Raw genomic sequence first — 17,501 nt, 5'->3', positions numbered from 1 at the left:
GAGCGCTCCATAGCTGGATGCAACACTCCATAGCTGTTTTGCACACTTCTCCTAAGTGTTTGACAGATTCCCCTATATGCATGCAAACCTCCATAGCAACGTTGCAAACATCCCCTTACCATATCAAACATTCCACCGAGTGGATCAAGTAGTCCATTATATGATTCGAAACCCTGTAAGCAAAAAATGGATCAATCAAGCTAGTTAGTTTCAATATGTTTCTATTTTCAAAACTCAATCGATTATAAACTATCAAGCACTGGCTGAAATGAATTTTATTGGATAAATGTAAAGTAACATGATGTAAATTGGGTTTAAAACCTGTTGTAATGTTCTCTTCTTCTGTAATGTCGATGGTGTTGTTGTTCTTTTTGCTTATCATTTTTTGTGAAATACTCTAACTGGTTCGTTACATCAATTGTATGATCCTCTATTGCTAGAACTTTGCCCAACGCATCCAACAGCTTGCGTTCGTTCGAGTCGGATTGATGGATTCTAGGATTTTCGATAAACTTAAGAAACAACCCGTGCACCATCCTGCGGGTGTGCAGCACTGATTTAGCCACAGATTCTTTTGCCATTAAATTTATCCAATCATCTACTGCTATACGGCAGTGATCTTGCTCCATAGCGTCACTCTTAGTTATACATTCCGTATCATCCAACGACAAAGGTCCGGCAAAGATAGCGATCGTTATTGGTGATATCACTGTATTGCATCGTATCATGGACCCTCTACCCGATTTACATTTTTCCTCAAACGTTATCCATTCACTCGGCAAGCAAAGGGCATTGTCCGTAGTTTTTTGTTTTTTGGAAGCTTTGCCACCGACCACCGAAGACGGATGGATAAAAATCTTCTTTTCGAACCGTGTTTTCATTGTTTTGGAATACTTTTCCAGATAACTCACGTTAGGATACAGCCCCACAAGCAATATCCCTTTTACGAGGCTCCAGTTGTTGGCAAACTCGTTCAAGTCTTTCACACTTCCCGGTCCGTACGATTTCACGACTCCGATGGAACATAAATGTGCATGAAGCTTGTTGCGCAACTCACTTACCATCGTTAGCTTGCCGTGGTTTAAGAACAGTCGATTGCACAATTCTTTGCGCTTTTGAACAGACCGAGCGTCTAACCATCGTTGGTAAGCACGAAGCAAACAGTAGCAATCGCTGTACGAATTCTCCGCCAAATCTTGCCGCACTTTTTTTGCCCTTTCTTTATCGCCTGGAAAGGGAGGTATCACGAAGAGATCGTTGATGCTCAATATACAAACAACCAGCAGGACGGGCTCGTAGCATTTCAGCAGTATCCCGTAAAGCAGCATTTTCCCCAGCCTCGCATCTACCGGTAGCTCTGCTAGCGTGTAACCAAGGTCCGTTACGCTCTCCTCATCATCCAAAGCGCCCACCTTTTGAAGGTATTTTATGCTTTGTTTGATACTGGTTGTTGACGGTGCTGTTATTGCTTTGTTTAGAAACTCCTGTATTGACTCGTCTTTTATAATCAAAGCAGTTTGCAGACATATTTCCGTAAGCGGGACTCGCATTATTTCCGGCAGTGTGTACTGATCCATTTCACTGTGTCGCATTCGACTATACAATCGGAAGCAAGTGCCGGGTCTGGTGCGTCCTGCCCGACCGGCGCGTTGTGTGGCGCACGCTTGCGAGATCCACGTGGCAGCTAGCGAACTGGTAGATGTAAGCGAGTCGTAGTATTTCTGTTTCACCTTTCCACTATCTATCACGTATACCACATCATCCATCGTGATTGATGTTTCGGCAATATTTGTAGAAAGGATTATTTTGCGCACCCCCGAAGGCACAGGCTTGAACACGGAATGCTGGTCTGCTGTTTGCATTTTACTGTGCAACATGAACATTCTTATGCAATGGAGGTTCGATACTTTGCTGTTTAACAGCCCGTATTGTTCTTGTATATCTTCGAAGCCGGGCAGAAACACTAGTATGCCTCCTTCCGGATGTTTCCTGCATATATGTAGAATTACATCAATAATCAAGTTATGGTCGATCCTATCGTCTCCGACTGAGGTATGATATGCGTCCAGTATTTGTTTTGTGCTGTGCGGCGTCAATGGCATAGTGCGTGGAACTGATAAACCCGATTTGTTAATGGCTTGTTTAAGAATATCGGAACACGTGCTGCTACCATGCACGAAGCAAGCCCAGTCGAATGCGTTGTAATTATGCTTCTCCTGTATGCTAGGGTCAGCTCCCATCTCCAACAGCTTTTGCACGATTGCAATGTAACCTGTAAACAATGAAAAGAAAAGTTTAGCCCACACCGATACATGTCACATAAACAGATAAATGTACCCATTACCTTTCGCCGCTGCGATCATCAATGCAGTCATTTTGGTTTCCGTGTGTTGAAAGTCTATGGAAATGTTTTCTTCTTCGATTAGCGTAAAAAAGTTACGAAAATCGTCGGGATTGTTTTCGATCCAGCAAACTTCCAGTATATCATTCATCAGTAATATGGTTTCATCGTCCATATTTACAGTTATCGGTTTTGTCCTCTCTACGGCTTGCGCTTCGAAACTTTTCATCATCTTTTTTCGAATATCTTTAACATTGTGGTTGGATGTGTCGACGTTTATCAAAATATCCTCAAGGAAAAACGTTTCTATGGGAAACAATCTGCCCGGTATCTCAATGACTGGACAGTTGTTAAAATATTTCGAAAACGTGTCCGACTCTATGGTGGCAGACATTAGGATAATTTTCAGGTGGGCATTTTTGGACAATTTATCTTTCAACGCTATCAGTAGAAAATCCGAATATTGATCTCTCTCGTGAACTTCATCGATGATTATGTGTGTGACGTTCTTCAGAAATTTAGAACTATGCTTTCCCATCAAGCAGCGAAGCAATACACCGTTGGTGCAGAATAATGCATTGGTGGTTGATTTAACACGACTTTCCAAACGTATTTGATAGCCCACCGTGTCTCCCAACTGCTCGTTCCGCTCAACGCAAACTCGTTCCGACACGGTCACAGCACTGATGCGTCTAGGCTGTGTGCAGATAATTCGGCAAGGTAGATTTTGTTGCGCAGCTTCTTCCAAGATAAACTGAGGAACTTGCGTTGTTTTGCCGGATCCTGTGTTTCCCGATATTATAATCACTTGATTATGCTGCATGCATTTTAAAATGATCTCGTGGAACTGGGCAATAGGTAAACTTTTACGCACTGCCAGTATTTCCCCAGAGCTGGTCGGAAATGGAGGTACTGAAGGCGGAAATGAAGTAACATTGATGGAATGCAATCGAATAGGGTGGCTTTTTGTCGAACTTGTGCCGGGTTTGCAAAACATGCCGCATTCCTTCTGTATTTCGTTTAGAATATCATTCGACTCGGGTGTTAAGTCTAGCACAGCATCGCCATGGGTAATATCCGATAAACTTGTTTTGTATATCGTTAAGTATCTGTTGGTGCCTGTAAAAATAACAAACATAACATAAAATAACCAAAATGATAACAAAGCGTAACCCGGAAGCTGCTTACCTTTTCCATGAGACCTGGACTTCAGGCGTTTGTTCCTCACATACTCGTGAATGTATGCGCGATGTTGATTTGTTAAATGTACCGGGAAATCAAACTCAACTTGCGTTTCGTCCTGGAGAAACAAGTCTATTTGTCTGTGGATTGATATTCTGATGTCTTCCTCGATTTTCACGCTAATTTTTCCTTTGGATGCCATTTTCCACGCCTCTGGCAGACTTTGGGATCAACAATAGAAATATTATGACATCTCAAAATGCCACAGCAATTGTGATCATCTGCAGTGTGGCCAGATTATTTTGGCGGTTTTCGGTAGGCGCATCAACATTTTTCGGTAGTTTTCGGTAGGTTAAAACTCGTAACTTAAAAGAAGTAAAAACGAAAGAAGTGTTAAGCGGAATGGGGGGGGGTGTGTTAATGCGCAAAATGAAAGTTCCATTTCAAGAGAATATGCATCCTTTACCTAGGATACGGATTTGATTTGGTTCAGCGGTTACACAAATGAAGATTTTTCTTAAGTGTCGATCTGAAAATTGGAATTCTAAGCCAAAGAAGGACTAAGATTTGTCACATTTGTCACAGGCACAGACCGTTAAACGATGTACTTCCAGATTAAATCGTTTATATTGAACTATTGATGCGTGTATCTTGCGCCCATTATTTCACTTTCAATAAAACAATCATTCTACATCCAGCTTCATATTAAAAATAAAAAGAACAAAAGAAAATAAAACATGAAGCAGCCGATGTTGAATGCGATAGTATAAACTTAACAAAAATGTCAAAACTGACATCAGCGTAAGCCAAGGCCAGATGAAGAATCAAGATACTTAGAGCTATGAAGATTTCGTTGCAAACCCATGAAACAAAATTTGTTTATTGCCAGTCTAACCTACTTTCTAAGAAATTAATAATCGATTACACAAATTAGCACAAACTAGTCTTATCTCATAACTATCGCTACATTTTCATGTTTTTTCATAACGGCTTTCCTGGGGCTTTTGCTCTCACAGCATTCTTTAAAATCTTTCCGAACTTTCTCTTCAGATAGCAATTGATTTAATAATAAAAACTGGTTTGAACTATATCCTGATCATGTGAGTTTTTATCTTCCAAAAATTGTATCGAAATTCAATCGTAAAAACGTCACATCGAATTTAACATGACAATGTATTAATCTTGGTCTTGTACGACTTTTGATACGTTTGGCCATGGCACCACATTAAGCAAGCGGTGGTGAACAAAGCCATCGCATTTTCTGAGTTAGAAAAGGTCAAAAAGGTAAATCTTGATGGTGGTTAATTTCATACATAAACCAAGAAATAATTCGTTTGGAACAGATATTACCGCGGGGGTTCTTAATCTGCAAAAAGGAGTGTTTAATGTGGTGTGCCAAATAGCAATGACCGCTTTGTGTCTGGTCATAAAGGAGGAAGAATCGGTGTAGAAAGGTCGACTACCGGGGAAGAAATCCAAATGGTTAGCCTCCATGAAAATTAAGCTATATCTGTGATAAAACAGCATTGAAAAGAGTTGGGCTATCATTTGATCAATTGGATGTTAAATGAAAAAGAGCCTTTTCTCACATTGGACGTCGTAAGAGAACATAGAAGGAACGGTAGTGCGCCGCACAAATCGTAACATGGTAGAAGAACTTTGGTTCCGTGGTGTTCGTGGTGTAATAGCAAAGAAGCTAAAGAGTAAATGACATTGCCCGGTTCATGGGTTTCCTCGATCGATCCGGCACAGTGTAAAAAAGACGCGTTCGTGCTGTGCTTGTTTCGTGAATTGGATTATATTAAGTACTGTTATTTACTAGAAGTGTACATTTTGCTTGCCTGATGTGTAAATATGGCAGTTAATAACCAAGCCGTGGGGTTTTAGCATCAATTGAAAAGAGAAAAAAGTCACAAGCTCCGTAATATAGCCAAAATGGCCGCTCCTACGAGACAGTAACAAGAACGTTTGTTTCTATAAATGCACATCAAAGAAGAGTTACATTTTGTTATTGAGTTGTTATTGAGCGTGGAGCCTATAAAGTGTGCTTTCAAGGAATTTATCTGTATTTCGATATGCCCGATCAGTTACATCGTGAAGGTCCTCTTTACCTGTGCAATAATTAGCATGGGGATCGATGGAAAAAAAACTTCGGAAAATATGAAAAATTACCTTAAAAGCTAAACTCAATCTTTCTAGATATTCATAAAAGGGTATTTGTTTGGCAGCTTTTTTCTTTTAGTATAATCTGAGGAATACCTACGAAATGTCTACAAGTGCCGGTTCGAGCAGCACTGGTAACGGTGGCGGTGGAAGTGGTGGCAGCAGCAGCAATAGTGATGGAAACAACAGTGCTGGTGGGCGTCGTAATGGGAATGGCAGCGGAGCAGCTACTGGGTCCGAAACCACGGTGCCGAAGCCTGAAACAAAGGAATCAAAATCCAACCCAAAAATATCGAAAGCCCTAGGAACTTCGGCTAAGCGAATCCAAAAAGAGCTGGCAGAAATTACCCTTGACCCTCCACCAAATTGCAGCGCTGGACCAAAGGGTGATAACCTTTACGAATGGGTTTCAACTATTCTCGGTCCTCCCGGTTCCGTGTATGAAGGGGGTGTATTCTTTTTGGATATACATTTTTCACCCGAATATCCGTTCAAACCACCGAAGGTAAGTGCGCATTGTATGCATTGAATACGTACAGTGAATGTGCAGCAAACACTGATTAATCACACTTTCTGTAGGTAACCTTCCGGACCAGGATATATCATTGCAACATTAACAGTCAAGGAGTGATCTGTTTGGATATATTGAAAGACAATTGGTCACCTGCATTGACTATATCGAAAGTTTTACTATCCATTTGCTCCCTCCTAACAGACTGTAATCCAGGTAAGTAAAAAAAAACAATCATTGTTAGGAGATACTAATGACAGTGATTAAAACTTTATGCTTTTTCAATGTAGCTGATCCACTTGTGGGAAGTATTGCAACTCAATATTTGCAAAACAGAGAAGAGCACGACAGAATCGCTCGCTTGTGGACAAAGCGGTAAGTGACCTTTTTTTTTGAAACTGTTAGAACTATGTGTAATTATTGTAACAACAGCAAGCATCATACCGATGGATATTAGTTCTATATAATATCCTCGTTTCCTGTTGAATCTTGAAAGCCTGTAAAGGCCGGCATGTCCGCGTAGGACGTTACGCCAAATAGAAGAAGAAAAATGTCCCCGTTTAGTAGGAGTAGTTCAACCGTCTACGTGCTAGGTGTAGATCTTAACGTCTGGCCTATAATGTGAATACCTGTATAGAGTCGAATGCATGCCTTTTATGATTTCTGAGATTAATTGATAATTGATTGATATTTACTGTTCGTATCGTTGTCCAAAAGTATGAAGAAACATTGATTCAGTTATACATAAGTCAGAGAAAAAAAGGGTAGAAAGATGCAGTATGTTTATGATAGGAAAATGTTCAAAAACATTTATACCAGCGTTGTGGATTTTCACTAATGATTTGCATATAATTTTCAGATACGCTACGTGATTTCATTTCGGATTTGTGTGTAGGTTTTATGCGCAATTGATACTAATTTATGAATCTATCCGTAACGACAAAATCAACTCTACAATGTACTTCGCAAAGCAAACACACACATAATAGGCTGACTCATTAATCAACAATAAAAATTGACGGTGCATTGGCGGTTTGCAGTGCAATGAGATTATTGGCTGCGTTCGGTAAGAAATGAATGATGTTCTCAAACTCCCCCAACGCTATCACTGCTGAATTTTGATGATTCCACGACGTCGTCACAACGCATCAGTGGAATTAAATAAGATCGTGCAAATACATTTAACTTACAACCCGGTTTGGCAAGCATCCTATAAATTCAAAAGTATTTTCAACAAAATTACATTCATTTCAACCACTTCTTTTAACAACTTAGTTTTTGCATTATTGAACAAGTTTTCAGCAAATTAGTTTTCTATCAGCTTTGGACAAAATTCAGCATGAGTGAAATTACAGCTCTTCTGCATTCAATCAAAATGAACCGAAATTGAACATCATGACTTAAAATGCTAAATTTTATTTGCGAAAGTAGTAAAACAAGATTAAAAGAACACCGGTCAATAGCTACGATTCCTAATTAAAGTAAGTAAAGCTGCTGATAACTAGCAAATAATTAACGAAAGGATCCTCCCCCTCCCTTCCCCCCCCCCTCACCCTCTATGTCAGTACAGAGAAATAAAAAATGCTCATGAGGAATGAATACAAAAACATAGATTCCGTTTTGTTCTTTCCATGAGTATAGGGACATCTCAAACATATTCTACGCAATAAAGTATAATCAGTACAGGTGTTTGCCATCATAAAATCAATTTATACTTATGAGTTTTGTATGAGTATTCTTCAGTGGAAGAGACCAGCTTTCTGAAACTATTTCATTCGTTTATATTAAGATAGTCGTTAGGGATACCATAGAATGAAGTAAACTAAACGCAGACGCAGTTTAGAACCTACCTTTAAATAAGAGAGCAAACATGCTTCCGAAAATAAGCATAAGGCAGGGAACCCCAATATAATCCTAGCAATGATTTAGTACGTTATGACTGAGATGAAGTAGCGGACTCGATCTCATTAGAAGATCAATTAAAGAATTCTAAATATATTCTTTCTGGTATGTCGATAATTATATTGTTATTCTTTTGTTTAGTCTTTACGCAGGCTCTTCCCTGTATCGTATATTCCTGTATGGTATGTAAATCATTATGTCCTCATGCTTATCTTAATTTTCTTTGTTTACAGAGTTTCTAAATTTTTAACGTACTGACGCTAGGAAAAACAAATTACCATTACAATTGTTGTGTGCAGTGTTGTTAACTGTTGACATTTTTCATGACAGTCACCGTAAACAGCCGGTCAAAATAATTTTTGGCTGATGACATTCAATGCTTCCACGACACGACTGTCATTAAACGAAATTCATTCGTGTCGCTACCGTCAGGGCTGATGCAATGACATGAAATGTAAACAATGTAGTCTGAATGTCATTTGACATTTTTTGAACAACACAAATCGATACGATCGGAGGATTATGAAGTGTATCGTCGCTGAATTCTAGTGAAATAGCAAAAACTAGTGAAATGAAAGCCTTTGCACCGCACGCTCTGTTGTAGTTTGACATGAATACGGCCGTTTGCAATACGACACAGTTCACGATTCATACAGATTGGCGAATGTCAAATGAATGTATCTTGAAAATGTCTTCATGTCAAATGACATTTTTTGACGGGAATGTCAAATGACAGAGAGAGATGGGAATGGGAAGCTTCAAATCGAATGAATGTTTACAATTTTATGTCGATGAACGTCACCGTTCGCAACACTGGTTGTGTGAGCCGTACGAATTGAGAAAACGTTTTATTTTGATAATGTGCAGATCAGTGCAGAAAGTGAGGTTGTAATACTATTTTTTTCTTTTTACTATGTCTTTCTACTGTATCATTATTGCTTTTGATTTGATAGGAGTCCTACACTGTCTGCTTATCCGATATTTATGGTTTAACTCGTAGTCGGAAAGTATTGTCGTCTAACATAAAGAAACGTTACGTATAACTTGCAAAAAAACAAGCTTTGACCAACACTTATTATTTTTCCAGATAGTGGTGGCAACATCAACATGAACAGTTTTTTTTTGCGTTCAGATGAGTTGCCTTTTAAAATGCTGGGAAAAGGAAACCAGGATTTTGTAATGCTTCAATGTATAAATCAGAATGATATAGAATAAAGCCAATTTGTGTATTAATTGGAGATAAACATCACAGTCTCTGAACATCAATTTGTACTTGCATGAAGAATGCCTCAAATTTAGGGCTTTGAACGAAGCGTGCTAGTTTTTACTAGTTGTATACTATCTTCTCTCACGGCTAGTAATTGTCAGTGCAGCTTTCTGTGATTGCAAAGTTTGTCTGATGAGTGAATCAATTATCAACAAACCAACTAGAATATACAGTATTCGGATGGTTATTTAAATCATTTTTGTTTTATTTCGTTAATGAGAGTGAAAAGCTAGATTTTATTTCCATCCAAGGTCCATCCAGGGCTACAGCTGGGCGCTCTGTAATGCACATTAACAGTAAGCAGTTCGATATTGATTCAATGCATTCATTCGAAAAATTGAGTCATTACAGGTCATAGTCGAGTTGATATTAAATAGACGGAAAGAGTAAAACCACCATGGTTCATACGTCGGACCTTGGCTTACACTACCGAGTGGTTGAATAAAGGCTGGACAAATGAGAAAGTTGCATGTTACTAAAACTTAACAATTAAATGACTTCATGAATTTTACAAACTAATGTAATTTTAATAAGGTCGTTTAGAGGGTGATAAAACATGAAATCTGCAAATAATAAAACATGAAATATAAGTGTATCCTAAACATGCTATTCTGAAATATAAGAGTATCCTAAACCGTCTTAGGATAAACATTTGTCCTAAAGTATATTGGAATAAATTATAAAATTCATCGTCGGCCACGGAATACAATGCCATGCAAATATTTATCGAAAGCTGGGTTGTTTTCAATGTAATATCTCCAGTATATTTTTTCTACGACAAAGGCAAACAAAGCTATCACGTAACCAAAGCAAAGAGCCACAATGCCGGCATACATTTTCTTCAAATCTATTATAGCTTCTTGTGGAGGTATTTCCACGTTCGATTGAAACTGTTCGATCGCATCCGAGAGCCACTTTCTGGTGAGCCCACCCTCAATTAGTGCTCGTACATATAGATCAACTTGATGCTTTAAGGGCGAATTTTTACCCAATCCGATCGATATAGGCATGTGCACTGCGCATTCCTGCATAATGTGTAGGGTTTGGCGAGCTTTTTCGGATTTCCTAGTCGATCGAAGCTGCCGCAACGAGTATATGTTTTCGTAGTAAGCGTACAGGCCCTCGCTAACCTTTTCGACGGCTTCATTGTGGTTGGGTGCATGCTCTAGCTTAGCCCCTATAGTTTGTGAATATTGGTCCTGTGCCATTTGAAAGAATAGTCTATTTTGTTCGCCCCAAGCTCCACATCGGACGGAGCTTTCGGCCAAATCCTGCAGCGTATCAATCGTCACCCGAGGTATAGGGTTGGCAAGTATAGCTGTGAATGAGGCCCGGTAGGCGACTACCACCAGCACACAATACACCCAATACCAGCCAGTCAACATACGAAGTGGCCACTTTTCTGGAATGCGGGGTAGAGATACCAGCAATAACATACTGTACGTGTAAATGATGCAATCCGAAAACGTGTCAAACATATCATTTGCGGGTAGAGGATCATGCCATGGCTCTGGCTGTCGCTTGAATGGAATCATTCGTAATTTCTTCAGTTTATTTCGATCATAAGCCGACGACTTACTCATGTTGGTCTTTGGTTTTTTATGCCTCAACCATTTTAACCTACCTATCAGTTTTGATTTACGTGGCGTGTTGGTTCTATCACGATTCTTGCGAAATCTTGTCCAAAAGTTCCGTTTTTCTTTCCCCTTTCGGTTTCGGTGCCGTTGAAGTAAATCGTGCTCGGGCCGATAACCTCTCTCATGCTGATGAATGTACATCAATGTGTTCGAAAATGCATAAAACACAAACCCGACTGCGAACAAGGACAGCAGCACACCGGCCCACATTTCTCCATTGAACGGAAGTATGAGTGTTTTCCAAGAGTTGTCGCTCAAAGCTTCGGGCGTAAGAAACGTTAGACATTCTGTGTTGTAGGGAACGCTGAGATCCATAAAACCGAGGTTATACTCCGTATGATGCAAATCCGCAAGGGCAAAATCTGCTTTACCCTCTTGCATCTCCTTAATGATTCCCGTAAGTGTTCCATTTCCACCGAGTCTGCCCCAGCGCTCCGTGTCAGCATCGGACGTTTCGTAAAAAACCATTTGAAAGTGCATAGCATTTGATATTGCTTTCAAGAGTTCTATTTCAAGACCATAGTAGTTACTTCTCGATTGAGTGCGGGATAGGGTTAGCTGATGCGCAGAAGCATTGTTTGAAAAGTCGGAATCATTTGTATGCGAACTTGGTATGGCAACGGACGTCGTGGCTGATTTGAAAACCGCTGGCGTATGTTCCAACACAACCACGCGCATTTCTTGGCGACGAAGATCTTTGGTTTTATCATCAAAAAACGTACTGTTTGCTAGTCGAAATTTCCCTCCTTGCCAAAAGTTTAAAATTTTCGAGTAAAAAACTCCCTTGATTTGCATAGGAAACGGGACGGTGCTTAGTTCGTAAACTGGCGCAAACTTGTCATTGCCCGATTTGTACAAACGAGCTCGCCTGTCCCTTAGCTGGCGTACAAACAGGACATTTACAATGCGCTTCCAAATGTAGTGCAGCTGCGGTACAAATAGTCGATAGTTGTGCATCATGATGTATCGGGCGCGCGTATCAATGATGCGCGTATCATCGCCAAACCTTAGCAGACGGGCCATTTGAATTCCATTCGCCATTAGTAATATGTAACCCCCGCAGCCAGCTTTTTTAGTGCTCTCTAGAATGCATTTCAAGGATGGCCGGGGATTGAAGGTGTCTTCGTCTTGTTCGATTTTTACGATGTACCGAGCAGCACGATGGATTTGGCGAAAGAATGCTGCATTCAACACGCTTTCATACACCTCATCAAACAGCACAACATAACAGTGGCCATAGTCCATTTTTGCAGCTAATTCCAACAACAACATCTCTAGATGTAGATCCGCGCTGTATTCCTCATGATGAATAGATTGTGATGATTTTCTATTATTTCCTTGAGTTGCACTATTTAGCTGTGTATTTGCACACTGTTTAACACCAAGAATTAGCACAAATGCAGTTAGGATCCAAAGCAAACGACTTGTTTTGCACATGTTAGCTGAACGGAATGTGATTTTAAACTAAGTAGAACAAATGTACGTTACGAGAACAGTGTGGAATCTTCTGATTAGATATGTAAATTGATTTTAAATATTTACATTTTTTTATGCCGGGGCGAGCAGGGAGGAGGGTATTCAAAACATGAAAGTACGAACTTTCAAACATTAAACATGGAATCCACATTTGGATTCAATGATCTATTCTCGAATGCAAATGGTGTGCTGTCGACAGAGATGTGTCTTAATTAACAGAACATTTTGTCTTAATTCAGTGTGTAAGCGCTGGATAAATATGTCGAAATTGTAATTCTTGTTTCTTGTTCAGTTAAATGAAACGTAACACCAAAGGAACTTCGCTGACCAGGCATGTAAAATATATCTATAATCATTAAGAACGCGGATGTCTTTTGAATAAACGCTTCAGCTGCAACAAAGACAGACGGTGTTCTATTCCAATCTGGGCGGTAGCCTAGTACCAAAACACCGTCTTACTCTGTGGAGGCTATATACAGTTACTGGCCAAATGACACCGCGTAGGTCGTTATGGGGTAACATGAAAAACGTTTCCTCACATCCTGAATCTGAATATTTTTAAAATTGTGTAATTTTTGTATGCAATGCAGTCAACGGATCATTTGTTTCGCGATCACAAGAGTAAACTCTCAACTCGAAGAAGTAAACGTAATGTGAAAAAAAAAACAAAATAATATGTCAACAGGAAACGTCAACATAACTTGTTTGGAGAAGTGTGCTATGCGATTTTCTAAGGAGATTCATTGTGTTCAAAGTTAGCGAAAACGAAACATTTGTTGTGCTGTAATTATACACTTTGTGCGAGCTTTCGTTTTAACTACTGACGGCAAAGTACGGCGGTGCCATTCGGAAACCTAAAAGAAGGGATGCTAAACACTCGCCTGAATAATGCAGCTGCACTAGTCAATCGTGAAATGCCACGTAATGTTGCCGGCGATTGAGATAATTTTAGCGTGTTTAGCAAACCAATTCGGCTGCCGTGAGCTACTGGATTAGCCCGTACAAAAACAAGCCTTTGGCCAAAATACATGGTAGCGGATAACGCAACGGTAAATGTCACTCACTATGCACTTATTTGTTAGGTAATTTGCTGTTGATGCAGATTATTGATTTTTCTTACATCCCTTTAATTGTGATGCTATTCGTTCTTTTGCACAATTTTTAGACCGAATTAATCCACATTGGGTAAGCCGTCGTAGTCCAACATCCGCGCATCTATAAACAATGTTCAAGCATCGGCTCGGCAGAATCAGGATATTCAGCATATTGGCGTTATTATTTTACGCTGTTAAAGCGTCGACGGGGAGTAGTGCACACAATGTAATCTATGCGATCAATGCTGGCGGCGATGAAGTTACTGATTCGAATGGAATACACTATTCTCGTGATCCGCTGAAGGGGAAGGTTGGAACAGAGTCGGACTACGGAAGACAGCTACTTTCAATCAATAGAGTCAGCAAGCAGGACGAAATTCTGTATCAAACTGAGCGCTATCATCACGATACCTTCGCCTACGACCTGCCTGTCTCGGGTGATGGTCAGTACGTGCTCATACTTAAATTCTGCGAAGTGTATTTCAATGGCCCAAACATGAAGGTGTTCGATGTGCTTCTGGATCATCATCTAATCATATCGGACTTGGATATATATTCGCTGGTGGGCAAGGGTACAGCGCACGACGAGCTTGTATTCTTTTCCGTATCTCGGGGCCGGCTGTATTTGAAAGACAAACAGTCGGAAATCCGGGGAAGTAAACTAAAGTTGGAGTTCGTGAAGGGTTACAAAGACAACCCGAAGATTAATGCAATTCTACTGATTAAGGATTACGATGCATCCCTTCTACCCCGTTTGCCGCCCCTGGCGAATCAACATCAAACAGCAGGAGCTACAAATATGGACAATAGCATCGAGCAACTCCATCCCCATTCAGATTTCCTATCTGACGATGATGGTCATATGCTGGAAGGAGGGGAGGATAACATAATGGACGACTTTTTTAGCACATCCTCAGAAGATACAGCAAAAACCTCGTCAAAGCAGCGAAAAACAAGCGGTCCAAAGCAACCGAATCCGTATTCGCTGGACGATTCCTCCATAATGTTACCTGTGTTCATTGCTATCGGTGCTTTTATACCTTTGTTATTTTGCTTGTGTAGGCTGTGATTTGTTAGGTTGTAAATGGGGACAGACTTTTGTTCCTACGCTTTCTTTAAAGTTTCTGTGTGGTATTTTATTTTATTTTATTTTTTTTCGGTTCCTCAACCTTGGTACTTACTGCAATACGTTAGGCAAAGCAGTTGAATAGCTTTAAAAGGGTAAATTAAACGTTTAGTTATTAACAAATTTTGTGCGGTTTAGGGGAATTGTTTAAAAGGTCGTAAATTGTCATGCAAAGCGCATGTAAGGTTCACTATTATAGCACAAACTTAAGTAAAGACACTCTCCAATACATTAAAAATACATTACAGCTGAGAGTGTATTTCTGAAAGAAAGGCTTCCATTGTTTGATGGTAGGTAATATAAGTTTTTCCTTACTTAATGTGCATCCTGCCAATCTAAAAGACTTCTACCACACAGCCATGTAACGTAAACAAATAAATAACACTTACACACAATGGCGGGCTTTACGGTAAACAGGCAGGGCGACCGCCCGTCGATTTGGGACAGCCCAGTACCCTCCCTCCGCTCTACACTTGTCTACCCCCTGTAAACTCTAAATCCGCCACTGCTTACACCAACTATTCTGGAAATAGTTTACATTATTGACGAGGGAAAAAGTCGTTAAATTTCAAAGTAAAATTGTATATTTCAATTCAATCGAAATGACTCGATTAATGATCAGTTATTTTAAGATTAGCCTAAAGGATTTCCTCGAGTCGTTGTACTACTAGTTACATAGTTCAGTATTGACAAGCAATTCGGTGCTAGTTTGTTTTATGGAAAAAGTGGCCGTTTTGCTCAATCACAAAAGTAAACGAAGAGTATTTAGCAAATTTAGTGTTTGCGTTCGACTATAACTTGCACTGGTATTTCCTGATAGTCATATTGTCCAGGTGCTTGGATTGGTTTTAACACAGCATTACTACTAATGTGGGAAGGTTTAAATGTTGTGGTAGTCTTAGCAGTTGTCGAAACAGTTGGTTCTGAAGGCAATGACACCGAGGACACTTCCTGGGGAAGTGCATTCAATTCCGTTGTGGATTGAAATGGGGCAGATACCGTGGAAGGGCTTGTAGATGATTGCGGTTTGCTATTTGTCGTCAATTTAGGTGGTTTGCTGGAGGTTATAGACACCGATCCTATTCCAAACAAGGGAAGAGGGCTTACAGTGAGATGAGCAGGATCGTAATCATAATCACCATAATCGTAGATGGTGTCGTCATCCAAACTGTCTTCCAATCCATCTCCATTTACAGCTATTATTTTTACATCCTTTATGTGAACACGTAGATTGTACTTCCCACTTTGGCGCTGATCGTACGCCGTTAGTGATGGCTGTGGTTTGTTGTCTATGCCAGTTATGGATTCAGATAAAGATTCCCTTTCATTGTTCATCCTTTCGGAAACCCGAATTGTGGCAGTCGATGCATTTTTTACATCACAGATAATTATCACCAGTACGACCACCATAAAATGTATCATTTTTGCACAGCGTGTCTGCATTCTAAACGTCGTATACCACCTCATTAATAGTTTCACAGATAAGTATTGCAAAATCCGCCAAACAGACAGCGTCAATCTGCAAAAGTATACAATTTTATAATGTTTCTTTCAGGATTCTTGATGTTATAAGGACAATAAGGACAATGAATGATGATGTAATATTTTCAAGCATTTTAAAAAGTTCTATATCAACCCGTATAAAACCTGGTATAAAACATATGTATCTTATGTAACTGCAAATATAGTTTAGGATAAATAATACGGTTGGGCCGTCACTACTGAATAAAACATTAATAAATAAATAAATAAAGCTTGGGATAGTTGTGCTACATAATGAGAGCATATATAGTTAACTAGTTAGAACGGCTAAGCGGTATTGCAATTTGCATTTACATCGAATTTACGGTCGTCACCTTGAACTTGAAAACATGCACAATTCATCTCTAGTCACGCTATCGCGTTATTTTAAATAAAATATCCTATACCTCCTACATTCTTTTAGTGGCACTTATACTTACATTTTTTTTCAGGAGCACTAAACAACTTACATCACATAACAAATTTAACAATATTGCAGATTACTATGTCCTAGAATGAATTTCCATATCAGAGCAAACCAAACGCAGCCAATAGAACAAATGATTTGTGCAAAGTAACAGGAACGAACCTCAATAACCGGTTGGAACAGTCCGTAGCGGATAACTGTTGTTTTTCGTTGTTGCTTTCGTTGTTATTCTCTCGATACATTAGTTGTTTTTAATCCCTGTTATTCTTCTTCTTTGGCGTAACGACCTACGTGGTCATGCTTGTCTTTACATACTTCTTGTGCGTACGCAGCCACGCAACTGGATAGTCAGTCCTTGCCGAATAGCCATTGTTATTACTACTCTACAGGTTGTCCCCGAGATATGCTATTAATGCGGACCGAGAAGAAATTTGCGCGTATGTCGAATATTGCAATTATCAGCCAAAATTTATAGATAATTAATGGGTACTGGTTTCACACCTGAACTGTTAAATTTAGAAAACCACGTATTTCCGCGAACTGGGACTGTGGCTGTGAACAATCACAAACCACGTGTAGTGCAAACTCCGCATCGAGTGCAAACTATGAAATGCACATGAATAGATCTTTTACTTTCCACGCAAACAAGCAGTCAACACAACTGCTCTTGATCACGTGCTGTGCACAAACAAACACGTTGTTTGATGAAAGATTATGTGCACATTGATTTACTATGAATAAGACACTCATTTTAAGAACTCAAATGAGCTGTAACTACATGCGTGTGGTTGAAGACGATCTTTGCCATCAATCTTGTGCATTTCGGTGCTTACCACTGTAGGTTTGATAAAATA

At 39.7% G+C, this 17,501-nt stretch overlaps 4 protein-coding genes across 7 annotated transcripts; 2 read left to right on the top strand and 2 right to left on the bottom strand.

Moving 5' to 3' along the window:
- Window positions 1-242: 242 nt before the first annotated feature.
- LOC120902958 (3'-5' RNA helicase YTHDC2-like) lies at window positions 243-3,879 on the bottom strand. Its single transcript, XM_040312063.1, has 3 exons — window positions 3,530-3,879; window positions 2,345-3,460; window positions 243-2,272 (listed from the first exon to the last, which is right to left on the bottom strand). Exons 1-3 carry the CDS (start codon window positions 3,723-3,725, stop codon window positions 315-317), a joined length of 3,270 nt encoding a protein of 1,089 aa, XP_040167997.1. The 5' UTR covers window positions 3,726-3,879; the 3' UTR covers window positions 243-314.
- An 833-nt stretch (window positions 3,880-4,712) lies between these two features.
- LOC120901099 (ubiquitin-conjugating enzyme E2-24 kDa) lies at window positions 4,713-8,216 on the top strand. 3 transcript variants are annotated; one of them, XM_040308805.1, is made up of 5 exons: window positions 4,713-4,807; window positions 5,752-6,191; window positions 6,266-6,413; window positions 6,488-6,572; window positions 7,057-8,216. In XM_040308805.1, the coding sequence occupies exons 2-5, from the start codon at window positions 5,790-5,792 to the stop codon at window positions 7,067-7,069; spliced, it is 648 nt and encodes a 215-aa protein (XP_040164739.1). In that variant the 5' UTR covers window positions 4,713-4,807; window positions 5,752-5,789; the 3' UTR covers window positions 7,070-8,216. The 3 variants fall into 3 exon arrangements, with proteins under 3 accessions (XP_040164739.1, XP_040164740.1, XP_040164741.1); XM_040308806.1 differs by lacking the exon at window positions 4,713-4,807 and adding an exon at window positions 4,824-5,005; XM_040308807.1 differs by lacking the exon at window positions 4,713-4,807 and adding an exon at window positions 5,221-5,328.
- Window positions 8,217-10,647: 2,431 nt separating this feature from the next.
- LOC120905011 lies at window positions 10,648-12,406 on the bottom strand. Its single transcript, XM_040315626.1, has 2 exons — window positions 11,176-12,406; window positions 10,648-10,768 (listed from the first exon to the last, which is right to left on the bottom strand). The coding sequence occupies exons 1-2, from the start codon at window positions 12,273-12,275 to the stop codon at window positions 10,648-10,650; spliced, it is 1,221 nt and encodes a 406-aa protein (XP_040171560.1). The 5' UTR covers window positions 12,276-12,406.
- Window positions 12,407-13,155: 749 nt separating this feature from the next.
- LOC120901098 (malectin-A) lies at window positions 13,156-14,941 on the top strand. Of its 2 annotated transcripts, none has more exons than XM_040308804.1 (2): window positions 13,156-13,561; window positions 13,645-14,941. In XM_040308804.1, the coding sequence occupies exon 2, from the start codon at window positions 13,704-13,706 to the stop codon at window positions 14,640-14,642; it is 939 nt and encodes a 312-aa protein (XP_040164738.1). In that variant the 5' UTR covers window positions 13,156-13,561; window positions 13,645-13,703; the 3' UTR covers window positions 14,643-14,941. The 2 variants fall into 2 exon arrangements, with proteins under 2 accessions (XP_040164738.1, XP_040164737.1); XM_040308803.1 differs by having other exon boundaries at window positions 13,157-13,528.
- Window positions 14,942-17,501: the final 2,560 nt, after the last annotated feature.

This window comes from Anopheles arabiensis, chromosome 3 (genome assembly GCF_016920715.1).
Source record: "Anopheles arabiensis isolate DONGOLA chromosome 3, AaraD3, whole genome shotgun sequence".
Lineage (NCBI taxonomy): Eukaryota > Metazoa > Arthropoda > Insecta > Diptera > Culicidae > Anopheles > Anopheles arabiensis.
This window is presented reverse-complemented; position numbering and strand designations above follow the sequence as displayed.